This window comes from Protopterus annectens, chromosome 8.part0 (assembly GCF_019279795.1).
Source record: "Protopterus annectens isolate FY-2018-M chromosome 8.part0, PAN1.0, whole genome shotgun sequence".
Classification (NCBI taxonomy): domain Eukaryota; kingdom Metazoa; phylum Chordata; order Ceratodontiformes; family Protopteridae; genus Protopterus; species Protopterus annectens.
Genome location: NC_056741.1, coordinates 512,427,588 through 512,440,541, shown reverse-complemented (window position 1 = coordinate 512,440,541; position 12,954 = coordinate 512,427,588). Strand labels below are relative to the sequence as shown.

Sequence of the window (12,954 nt, the reverse complement as noted above, 5' to 3'; positions counted from 1 at the left end):
TACTGTAATAAGAATGCAAACAGTTCACACCTCAGTTCAAACAATACCTAACTGAACAATATAAATGCACATGTCAAAACACATGCAATGTCACTAAACTCCCATGGTTGCATTACTACATTAATTCCAAAAAACTTTGACTGCCTAATCTCCTAAATTTTATAACATATAAACTAATACAAACTGCTTCACCATCTGACATATCCAATCACTACTACATATTTAATATATACTTTTCCTTTTATTAGCTTTTCTATTGCAGTGCTTGGTATACTACAATTTCTGCACTCTTCTCTGATAACCTTTCAATCCAGACTCGCATATACTATGTTCATTCTTTTGGTTGGACCACATTTAGCTCACCTATAACATCTATATTACACATTGTATACTCCTGATCCTTCTTCTTTTTAAACTTTCTTGTAAATAAGTGCATATTTTTGCATCCATGTCATGTTATGTCATAATAATGTATAGTTTAGTTATACCATTCATCATATTGTACTCTTTGGTGTTAGTATGTATGCAAACTGTGCTGAGTTTACCCAATCTGATCAGTGTTCTATCCCAGTAAGCATAAATAAATAAATAAATACATACATACACACATACATACATACATACATACATGCATACATACATACATACATACATACATTTCTGGTGTAAAGTTGTTGAAAGCATTTGTTTTTTGAGTGCAGAAGTAAAGAAAAGGAGCAATATTAAATGTTGACTTTACTGAGAAATGTGCTTTTACTTGTAGTTAGTGGGAATGGATGGTAATACCGAAATGTTTAGATATACTAAAAATGTTAACATTGGGAGTGAGAGTTTGTATACAGGTATTTGGAGTTTAGGGTTAGAGTAAGGTCTTGCAAATGGAATAGATTTTGTAATATGCATGTGTATTGTGTATAAAGTGAGTGTGCATGTCTTGTTTAGCTGCACTGTTAGGAAAAAAGGATGTAGTAACATAATATAAAGGCTTGAGTTAAGGGGTAAGTATAGGTTTATAGTTCAGGTTAGTACACATGAGGAAGGTGGTACAGAGGGTCTGCACCCACACTCACTCTTATTCATGTCTGCTAACCCTAACTCTACCCTTGTCTTTAACCTTAATATTACACATAATCTTACTAAAAACATTTCCTTAGCATGACTCTATGCCGATAGAGTGTGTCTAGAAGTTAGGGGGCAGGTTTGTTTTTTTGCACTTCATCTATTGTAGAAGTGGACTGTCTGTTTCCTTCTGCACATCAACATTTTTTAATGTACTCATAACACACACCCACACATACACAGACACACACTAATTTTGTTCTCTGTAGACACACACGTACTGTTCACATGAAAACAAGCACGGAAGGCATATTATATGTCTGGCAGCTGGTGCAGAGGGTTAAAGATCTGAGCTGTAGCTCTTGTGGTCCAGTGGTTGATTCCCTTAATCCTTATTTGCCTGCTGTGCGAGTTTCATTACTCAATTTACCAAGGAGTGCTTTAGGAATACTGCAGTTTTGAGCTATGCTCCTCAATAGTCTTCTGGACTGCAAGTCTAGTAGCAACCTATGAAGCAGGCATCTATCTACATGTGAGCAGATTACAGAATATATTAGCATTGCTTTATTAATGCAGACAGTTGTTGTGCCCACATATGCACACCCTAATATCAGGTACTTTGTATATGTCTATGTGCAGAGATGTACATCAATTGTATGTCTTATTTACATGAGGTACATCTTCCTTTACTGATAGTCTGGACAACTGATGTCATTTTCTCTGTATAATTACAAACTGAGACTGATATGTTTTTCATCAATTCTGTTATTTATTACTTATTTTAGGAACCATCTTTCAACAGTCCTGTTGCTTAAATGTATTTTAGGAAGATCCCTTAATGTTATACATTTAATCATTTGTTTTACGAATATGCTTACTTGATGCACATTTCTTCATTTATGTGCCTATCATTTAGTTATGTTATGACCTAGCCTGTAATATTATACTGTATATTTTATATTTATGCAGCCATGTACAGGCACATGCTGCAGGCAGTACAGTATTGAGCACCGAGGGATAGACATGCATCCACATCAAACAAGGGACACAAGACTTGCATTTACACAAGCACATAAGATCACACAAATCTGTATTGCAGAGAACTCACAACAGTACGTATTAGCATTTAAGGACAGAAGTAATTGCAATGGCTTTTGTAATCATAGCAGAGGGTTAGGAAGAAGACTATATTTTTCAAAATGAAAGCTGTCAGATACTACACCCCATAAAATAATTATTTGTAATCTTTCTGTGGACTTAGTCGTTCTATTCATTAGTGTATGCTCATTTAAATCTGTATAACTTTATAAAGGTAATCAGAAGAGCTAAAGCTAAATGTGAAAGAAAATTTTGAATGCTTCATCGGCAACAACAGTTGAGAAAGTGTATGATCAACCCAGATAATACAAATTGATGTCAGCATGATAAACATCAGATTTTTGCAGCATGCAGCCTAAAAAGTAAAGCATCCCTAACATACATGATGGTGTTAATGCACCCGAAGGCTCCCAGTATTGTTTTATGGGGAGGTGTGCTCACATATTGTGCATCTATAAATACACCATGAGGGATGGGCTGAAAATAACAGTAGTATACATAGCATATATTCCTCAATCTTGCATTATAGATTGATAGCACCCTTTTATACACTATTGCACAACAAGATAGAGATGTGCACAGTCACACTTTGATGAACATAGACCAAAGTGTGGAAGAATCAAAGAGGTCAGCATCACTGCTTTGCAGGACAGATACAAGCACAGTAGACATCCAGGAACATAAATAAAAAGATGAAAGTTCAAAGCAGATCATTGGCCGCATCTACAGAAATGGGCTGAAAAAATGATGGTGCACATCTGACACCAACTATATGCAAAAGGTAATAACCATTCAAAGCATGTCTTCAGGAACATGGCCCTAAGGACTTACAGTACACAGAGGTCAATATTATTGAATCAGCAGAACACAGTATGTAAAATACACATCCAGCAACCTGACTAAAAGGCAGAGTGCATGCTGAAACAGCCAGAATTGAACATACAAGGTACACACATTATGCACACAGGACCATTCACAAAATAATGAAGATCACCTGTTAACAAATTAAAAGCACCAAGTATCCCTTTGTAGTGGTGACCCAGGAGGACTGTCTGGTTAAGTGACTTACATATATCATACAAAAAGCAAACAGAGGTAGAAAGACTCAAATCCTCTACCCTGGACAATGAGAAAAAAAAAAAAAAAAGGATTGTGCATATAGTTTGCCAAAAGTGCACAAAGGGAGCACTACAAAAATATGCATCCCAATAATGGTTTCCTGAATCTTCTTGAAGTCTCAGGTACATTGTGAATATTTACTAGCAAGTACTTTATTTGCAGATATTTGCATAATGCAATGTCCAAACAACCCCTAACAGCTAGGAACTGTATGACTGCTTCTTGTATATCCAGAATGTCCTATGATTATGGCCATTGTGTCTTGTTATGTGAAACAAATACATTACTAAGCAACATGCAATTTCCTAAATAGAGAGATGTTCATGACATGATGGGAGAGAATGACAATTGTTCACTTGCTTCATCTTCTGGATAAATCTGGCTGCCACTATCACAAGTCTGACTACTTCAAGTAGTACCCATTATAGAGGTTACTGGTATCCATAGTTTGCTTCTGAACCATCAAATACCAGATACCACGCTTAATATGATATTTTTCAAGAGGCTTCAGCTAAAAATTTAGAAAGAGCTGCTTATGATTGTGTAGCATACAGGCCTTATCGAAAGTGACATGCCTGTCCAAAGACATCTGCCTCCAGCACAAGATTGACAATTTCATGAGGTACCAATTATGGAGGTTACTGGTGTCCATACATTGTCTCTGACCTATCAAATACCATATAGCAGATATAATATGATACATCCCAGGAGGCTTCTGCTCAGAAAATAGAAAAAATTCTTATTATTGTTTATCATATAACCCTTAGCAAATTGAATTTCATGCTTGTCAAAAGACTCCACCTTTGTAACTATATAATTCTTGTTCTGCCATTTTCAAAATCTGTGTGTTGTCAAAAATGTGGCCATTGAACTTTCCATATTACAGTCCACTTTTCACTTGCATTGCATGTTGTGAACATAGTGTTGCATGTGTAAGAATTATTGTTCACTTAATTGATGAAAATTTACTAAATCAGTACTGTACATTTGCATACAACTGTAAATATTATATGTATAGTGCTTTTCCCTCCACACATCGCTGTTTGTCAATGTCTTGTTTATGTATTCAGTATTCATTTCAATGGTTCATAGGTTCATAGGAAGTTACTAGACTAGCAGCCTTAGAGCCTTTACAAGCCTAACCATGTTAATCTCGGGTATCGTCATTTGTTATTTTTTGGGTAGTTCACAGAAATAATTTATGAACAGACTGGGTCTGCGATCAACAGCAGCTACCCCTGTCCATGAGGGATAAGGGTATTACCTCAGGGGTGAATTTTCAGTCTCCCATTCACTAATCTAGGTTGAGTTTGAATTGGGTCTGTGAGGAGTTCTGTTTTACATGAATAGGGAGTATATTCCAGAGAGGTGGCAGTCTCTGGGAGGCATATTTATCTCAACAGCATGATCTGTTAATGTCACAAGCTAGGGTGAGATCCCTAGACCAAGTGACTGTTGAGCAAACTGACTTGCGGATGTGCAGCATTTCCATTAGGGCAGAGTTGGAGATTACCCTATAAGCCAGGCACAAGTTACCTCTCAGCAGCATATAAGATACACAATAAAGTGACAGGTCTTTCAGCCTGTCCATGTAGGTCATGGCATGGAGTCCCTGTATTTTCTTAGAGAAACCTCTGAGGTCTGTCTGGCTGTTGCAGAAGGATGGCAAGGTGCATGCAAAAGGGTACTTTATACTCTATTAGTGTTCTGATGGGAGTCAAGTAGTACAGTGGAGTTATAACACTCCTTGATCTGGATGCTATACCCTTGTTTATGAGGTGCGCTATGTAGAAGGCTTTCCTTACCACTGTGGAAACTTGGTGGTCAAAGTTCAGATTGCTATCAACCTGTGTTTCCACTTCTCACACCACTGGGTTGGAACTCAAGGTGTGTGTGTGTGGGGGGGGGGGGTTGTTAATACTGTAATTTGTAGGGAATTCCATTTTGCCAAAGGGAATAATAATGCATTTTTTTTCATTTAGTTTTGGACCATGGCTCTGGCCAAAATAATTTGTTTGTGTTAACCCTTCTTGTAATATGTTGACATTGTTGGGGACTTTGCAATCATTAGGAAACATGGTGAGCCAAAGAACATCTACTTTGGCCTGGACTTCTGAGAAACAGATCCCAAACAGTAAGAGGCCCAGCACAGACCCCTATGGTACTGCAGTGGTGATGGTTCTACTGGTGGAGGTGGAGTCACCAATTTTGACAGAGTGTGTTCTGTCAGTGAGCCAAATGACTACCCATATAGTAATGTAAGGATTAATTCCTATCTGGGAGTTTCTCAATGATGCCATAATGAGGAATTGTGTCAAAGTTCTTGGCAAGATCGAGATAGGCCATGTGGACTGCCCTACCTTCATTCATGGCTTTGATGACATTCGCAAAGAAGCCTACCAGGTTTAATAAGCATGATATGCCCTTAACTAAGCCACTCTGGGTTGGGTCCAGTGTTTGAAAGTCATCTATGTCCTTGTTGATAAGGTCCATGATAATTCTTTTCTTGGCCTTGCAGATGAAGCTGGTTAGACTTACAGGTCTGTAGTTCTCGAGGTCAGTTGGTGGCCTCCCTTTGTGCAATGGGATTACTGTTGCTGTTCTCCATCCCACAGGAACATAGCCAGATATCAAGCTATAATTAAAGGGAATGCCAAGTGGGTCCACTAGGTCTTGCTTTAGATTGTTTAGTAAACAACCTGGGGTATTATCTGGTCTCACTGAGGCCGTGTTTTTGGTCTTGGCAAGCACAGAGATGACCTGTTCTCTAGTGATACTAGGCAGAGGGCTGGTGTCAGGCATACTTTGGGATATGGTAGGTGGAGATGGGGGGGTGAAGTTTGTGCTGAGTCTCTCAGCTAGCAGGTTGACGATATCTTTCAGTGTAGTATGAGTGATCCCATCTACAACCAGTTTGGCACATAGATGGGCATTTCCTTCTAGACTTTATAGGTTCATAGGTTGGTGCTAGGCTATCATCCCTAGGGCCTATACAAGCCTAGCCATAACAATTCCCTGGCTATTTCTTCCCACACTATTTACTTCCCTGGACCCCTGTCTAGCAGGGCAACTGACGTGATCCCCGGGGTGAATTTCCTTTCTCCCATCCAATCATCAAGTTTCGTTTTGAAGAGGGCCAAAGAGGCATTCTGCTTGACATGTATGGGAAATCTATTCCAGAGGGTATGGACAATCTATTCCAGAGTCAATGTAGTTGGATGTAGTTAAAGAATGCCTCATGATTATCCTTGGCTAGGGATGCAACTTTAGTTTTGTATTTTGCTTTAGAAGACTTTGCAAGATTTCTGATTTTCCTGTTTAAGCTTAGGAGGGAACATTTCCTCTGCATAGTGATTTCCCTCTTGCTTTTGAACAACAGTTTCTTCCTCTTGTTATACAACCTGTTTACACTTGAAGTCCACCTCTGTGGTTTGTTTTTAAGGGAAGACCTGGTTTTGATCCAGTCAGGTACATTAGAGTTTATGCAGTCACTTAAGTAATTATACAGGGCATTTGTATACACTTCTGCCTAGTGATCACTGGTGTCTGCAATTGTGGGTGGTATGAAGCTTTTTATACCATCATTTATTATACTGTAGTTAGCTTTGGTGATTTTTTTTTTTTTTACAATTTTTGTTCCTTTGAGGGTGTCAGTTCCAGTAGTTACTTCACATGAGACTGATTTGTGGTCTGAAATAACCAGGGAGGGCATCACGCATAGGGATTTACAATGACCCCCCCCCCATGCTGGTAAGTACTATGTCCAGAGCATTAGAGCCCCTAGTGAGGGTGCAGTCTATCTGTTCCAGAGTATTTGTGTTAACAAAGTCCAGGAATGTCTTGGTGAGCATGTTTTCCTCATGTATGTCCTGCAGTCTATGGAAGGATAGTTAAAATCTCCCATGAGTAAGGTATTGGGCTGTATGGTGAGGGATTCCATTAAATCAAGGTAGGCGGTGTGCTTATTCTGGTTCATGGTGGGTGATCTATAGATAGCAGTGATGTAGTATGGTACTTTCCCAATAGCTAATTGGACATGGAGTAGTTCGAGAGAGTCATGCTGTTTGATCAGTCTCGACGTGTATTTGGTTTTAATGAAGATGGATACACCTCCACCTTTAGTTCCTTCATTCTTATTTTGAGGTCAGAATGTATGGAAGGCATTATAGCCTTGCACGGCCAGAGTGCGCTGAGCAGCCTTGAGCCATGTCTTGGTAAATGCACAGACATCAGCATCCTCCAAGGTGAGGAGTACTTCCAGGGAGTGCAGTTTCATGTTTAAACTTCTAGCATTAAGCAGCATCACCCTGAGTTTGTCTCAATTAGATTTTGTTACATTGGGAAAATCTGTTCTTTTGACATTGCCTAAAAAAAGGCACTATGGCGGAGGCAAACACCTTTGTCAGTAGCCAAAACCCTACGGGGGACAGGTGCAGACCATCCCTCATGTATGTTAATTTGTGCGGTTTGGGATGGGTCACGGCTGAAAAGGTTCTGTTGGCCAATCCACCTACATGGTAATCAAAAATAAACAAATAAATGAGAAATACATACATATGCATATTTCATGACCAATGCTAGTGTGGTACTTGTACTCTGTCCTAACATGTTTTGGTAAAGGCAAATGCACAACCATCTTGCATCTGATACATTATTTACATATATGGTCACATTCCACACGGGATAGGACAAGTACTGTGTCTCCAACACAAAAATACAAAATATATCAGGACTTATGTACATGTGCTTGACATATGGTGAGTAGTCCACAGACATTGTTTACTAAACCATTGGTTCATGTTTATGCTAGTCTCTGTAGTTAATAGCATTATATAACCATCATCACACTTAGAAAACAAAATGTTAGGAGCTATTGCTGCTTTCTTGCATGTGTATGTGCAACAGGCTCAAGTGTATACTGCTGTTGCTGCTGATAGACCTCGGCCAAGAAGAAGAAGGGCATTCAGATAGTATTTAACACATTATGGACTGCATGATATGAAATATAAGAGTGATGTAGAGTTGTTAGGAAAACACTACAGGAACTCTGCTACCTCTGCCAACCCCACATCAGATCCAGGGGAAATCGAGGAGAACCTATACCAGGGGAAAATAAGGTATGTGTAGCATTAAGGATAATAGCTGCTGGTATATTTTAGAGACCTACAGCAGATATACTGAGGGTGTCACAGGCCTCAGTCTCCAGAACATTGTACCAATGCCCTAATACTATGTGTGTTTGGCATGGTGAAGGATATTTCCACTGTCTAGTCACATCATGAAGTGCCCTACAATGTGATCCAGGTACCTGTGCAGAAACTCTCACAGTATGTGCCATGTTGCACAATAGTATCTTGAGGAAGCAACTGCAACAGGGGCAGCAAGTGCCAGGATCTCACATTCCTGAAACACAGACATGGACAGCACCTCTAGCACATATACGTAGATGAGGATTGTGACAGAGAACCTCCAGCTGCAGTGGGAGCCAGCAGATGTAGGCAGCCGCAAATATATCTGGCTAAGTGGCAAAGTGTAGCGCACACACTCACCACCTAAGAGGAAAAGGATAGCTCACACCCTTACCAGCAAAGAGTCAAACAATATCACATACACCCACCAGTGAAGGAATATACAAAACAACCTAAGAGCATGCAGATATTAAAACTGATGCCAGTTAATGTCCAAAAACTTTACTTCTCCATATAATGGCTGTGCATGGACAGCATCAGACACAGACAACCCCAAAGGACCTAACTTATACCTGCAGCAGTGTCAAAGTAAGTGTAGACCCTGTAATATATGAACAAACATTTAAGAAGATAAACATAACAGATATGCCTGCATACTGTTAGCTATAAATGTACTCAATAAGAACCTGTGTGAGGTGTGCAGAAATGAATTATTACCTTATGAGAATAATAGGCTACAGTGGTGCAGCGGTTAGCATTGTCACTTCACAGCAAGGGATTCTCCCATTCGATTCTCGGTTCAAGTGCCTTCTGTGTGGAGCCTGCATGTCTTTCCCATGGTTGAATGACATTAAAAACATGCAGGTAGGTAGGTGCGTGCGTGAATGGGTGTGCCTTCTTTGAAGGTTGGGATCGGGCTGGCACCACAGCACCGTAAAATCAACTGGCAATCATTAGCGGACCGGAGTTTCGCTGTGGCGACCCCTAACCAGGAAAAGCCAAAAGACATTACTTTTACCTTATGAGAATGATATCTGCAATATACAGCTATGCATTGTACACAGTAACTGGCATTAAGCCAGTCACTTACCCACTGTACACAAAACAGTCAACACATACCTCTCAACTGTCCAAATTTTCACAGAATGTCCATATTTTTGCCACATATTTTTTGTCAGTTTCTCATAAAAGTGTGGTTTTCTGGAAAATTATTGGCAAATTGTTGAGGACTGAAGTCAGAAAATAATAGAAGCCCTTTGAGTTTCAGACTTCATATCATTCAGAAAATTCACGTTAATGCAAGACCAGTTATTTTATCAACTTTTTAAGTTTGTAACAGCAATATCTAAAAACTGTCCCTATTTTTGGGCCTTTGTCCCCTCGTTATTTGTGGCTTTGCCCAGATATTTTAAATAAGGGGTTGAGAGGTTTGAGTCAACATGACAATTATATCAACAGTTTCCTAAGTAGTGTAAGAAGTAGGAATGCAATATTAGTGATCTGAACACATGATTTACAATACTAACTGAAAAAATCCTTTCAAAATGAGCATGTGCAAAAGCATCCCAAATATACTTATGTAATACATATGCATAAAATAAACATAGTGAGAAAGACTCACTTAACTATCCCATCTGTGCTGAAATCCTAAGTCAAACCCAGATAAGCAAAGGGCATGGCACAGTCATCATCATCTGAACAGGGTGGGGTGGGCTGAGGGGCAGTAGGCCAAGGCTGACACCAAAGTATTGAGTGTGTGTGAGTAAGAAACACAGAACATTCGGTAAAGTAGGAAATAGCTCAGGGCCACTTACAGGAGCTGTACCCCAATCAACATTAAGGTCTGCTTAGTTTGCATGTGTGTGAGTTGGTATGGCCAATTTTTGTGAAATGTGTGTGTGAGTCTGCATGAACACAATCAAGTTCTGTGCTAGCATTATGTCCTGTGTTGTCAGACAGGTGTGCGCCATGCATGATAGAGATGTCAATCAGTGTCATCCCTCTGACCATGCAAACTGCCTCTGCCCGAAGTTGCACTGCCACTTCCACATCCTCGGTTCAAAGTGGAGGTGCTACCTGACTGTGAGCAATATCTGCTGGATCAGCTGTCTTTACAAATTCTTCCAGGTCCATGACCCTGTGGCTTATCACATCTGGGTGTGAACACCTCAATCACTGATAAAGCAGTGGAAGTAGCACCACTGCAGGAGCAGCATTTGGTATGGCCACACTAGAAGATGTTGCAACTTTATGGACATGTGAATGCTGATCCTTCCCCAGCAGACATTCTATCACAGACACTGCCTGATCCATTGTATCACTTATCATATCCAAGAAGTATCCCATGTGGTTGAGGCAGCCATGCACATCAGGATGCACCACATTTAGGACTCACAGTATCTCTTCCAAGGCCCTGGTGGAACATGTCTGTGCCTCCATGATAACCCTATACATACGTCTGGTGGCACATAATGACACAGCATCGGGATGAAGGTGGACAGTAGGCCTACTCTGAGCACATCTAGCAACCTTCCTGTGTGGTACTATGCCCTCACAATGGTTATGGGCAAACTCAACCAACTCTGCAACTGGATTAATCACACTACCCTGATGAACTGTGTCACCCTCAACCTGTCCTATATCTGAGGGGTCAATGGAATGGGTATGTCCAAAATAATTCTATGCATGTGTAAGCCACAACCTCAGTGTCAAACTGAACTTCTGTATTCCCTGACTGTGCCTTTATATTACCACCATCATCATCAGAGGCTACCGATATTCTAACATCAGGTGGTACAAATTCTGCACTATCACTGTCAGGATCACCTGTGATAAAAGGCAACAAACACAAGAATGAGAGAAAAAGGGACTAAAAATGATCCAAACTGTGTTTTAAACACTCAAGTTAATTAACTTCAGATGCTAAAGGAATACAATAATAACATTCTTATCAGACTTAAATCTAAATATAGGTATTACTAAGCAAAGAAAGTTTGTGCTTACTATGTGCAGGTGGTGCTTCAGATGGTAATTCTGATGTCCCTGGAAAAAGAGGAAGGCAGTGGACAGAAAGCTAATAAACATCACAATGAAAATGATGTAAGGACAACAGAATAATGCTCTGCCTATTTTTCTCTTAAGAAGTATTGCAGAATCATTCAGACTGACCATTACCCCCCAAATACAGGCACACAATCTCTGTTGATCTCTGTCTCTTCTAAGACACATGTCTCAGTGTTTCCAGATGTACAAATATTAACACATAAAGTTGTCAGGAATGGCAGCAAATAAGTGCCTAATACATAGCATACCAACAAGTTCATTTTGGGACACACTTGGCCTGTTATCCACATTAGCACCATCTTCAAGGAGTTTGTGTGAACCCACTGCTGAGCTGTTGAGATCTCTGACAAGGGACATGAACTACTCAATTTCAGTGAGTGGTGGTTTGGTAGCAGGACCATCCCCTGTAGCCATCTATTCTCATGCTACTGTAGCTGCCCTCATGTGTGCTGCTGTAGTCATATCTTTGGCATGGTGCCACATCTGATTATACTTTCTGGCATGGCTGCCTCCTGCATTTATGTTAGCAACCACCTGCTGCCTTATGTTTTTTTTTTACTCATATATCACCTCTGCCTGTGTCAAGCAAGAAGGATCCATGGCAATGTAAGGCTTCAATGATGATCTCGTTCTCTGCATCACTGAATGGTTGATTGTGTGGAACAGATGTTCCAGGTGCCATTATCCTGTATGACATGAAATAGAAGACAGACAAAACACATTTGTAGCACACAGAGAAATTATTATCCTCAAATAAGATCTGTTTACCCATTATCAACACAAAACAATTGAACACACGGTGCTCATTTCAGACTACACACAAGCTAAGGGAGTTGCCCAGCTCCCCAAAAAAGAAAAATTGCATTACATTAGTATTACATCCATTCTGGTAATTTTTTTTTAATGAGGAGAGCAATTGTGTAATGGACTACTGGATGGAAGCATTATCAATAAATGGGCAAAAATTCAAAATAGAAATGCCAAGACAATTACCTTGGTCTCTCCACTGTTGTGGAGGTAACCACAAGACATCTGAGAAGCCTAACACCTCTGTTAGCTGCAAGTGCAAAACCCTTTGAAGTTGATAATAAACACAATACACTTGTCTGCAGTAACTGGTGACATTCCCATAGCAAATGGTATCACAATACTGTAATGTAACCATACCATTCAATAACAAATTTTGAAGCACAGGAATAATTGACATATCTGCAGTATACCAACAATGAATGAAAAAATCCATACAGATAAAAAAATCTATTGCATATTGAAATACATTCCAAACATACTTTTCAACCTCATAGAACTAGAAATCTGGACAAAACTATAAATAATAGGGGGACAAAGGCTGAAAATAGTGACACATTTTAAATATTGTTCTTATGAAATTAGAAAGTTGATAGAATAGCAGGTTTTGTATTAACAT

General features: G+C 39.7%; 1 protein-coding gene across 1 annotated transcript in view; it reads right to left on the bottom strand.

Moving 5' to 3' along the window:
- Window positions 1-12,954, bottom strand: part of LOC122808310 (melatonin receptor type 1C-like) — a 154,562-nt gene that overhangs the window by 30,561 nt on the left and 111,047 nt on the right. The window contains exon 3 of the mRNA XM_044079276.1: window positions 11,167-11,291. Within this exon, the coding sequence (XP_043935211.1) occupies window positions 11,167-11,291 (125 nt within the window). The remainder of the gene's footprint in view (window positions 1-11,166; window positions 11,292-12,954) is intronic.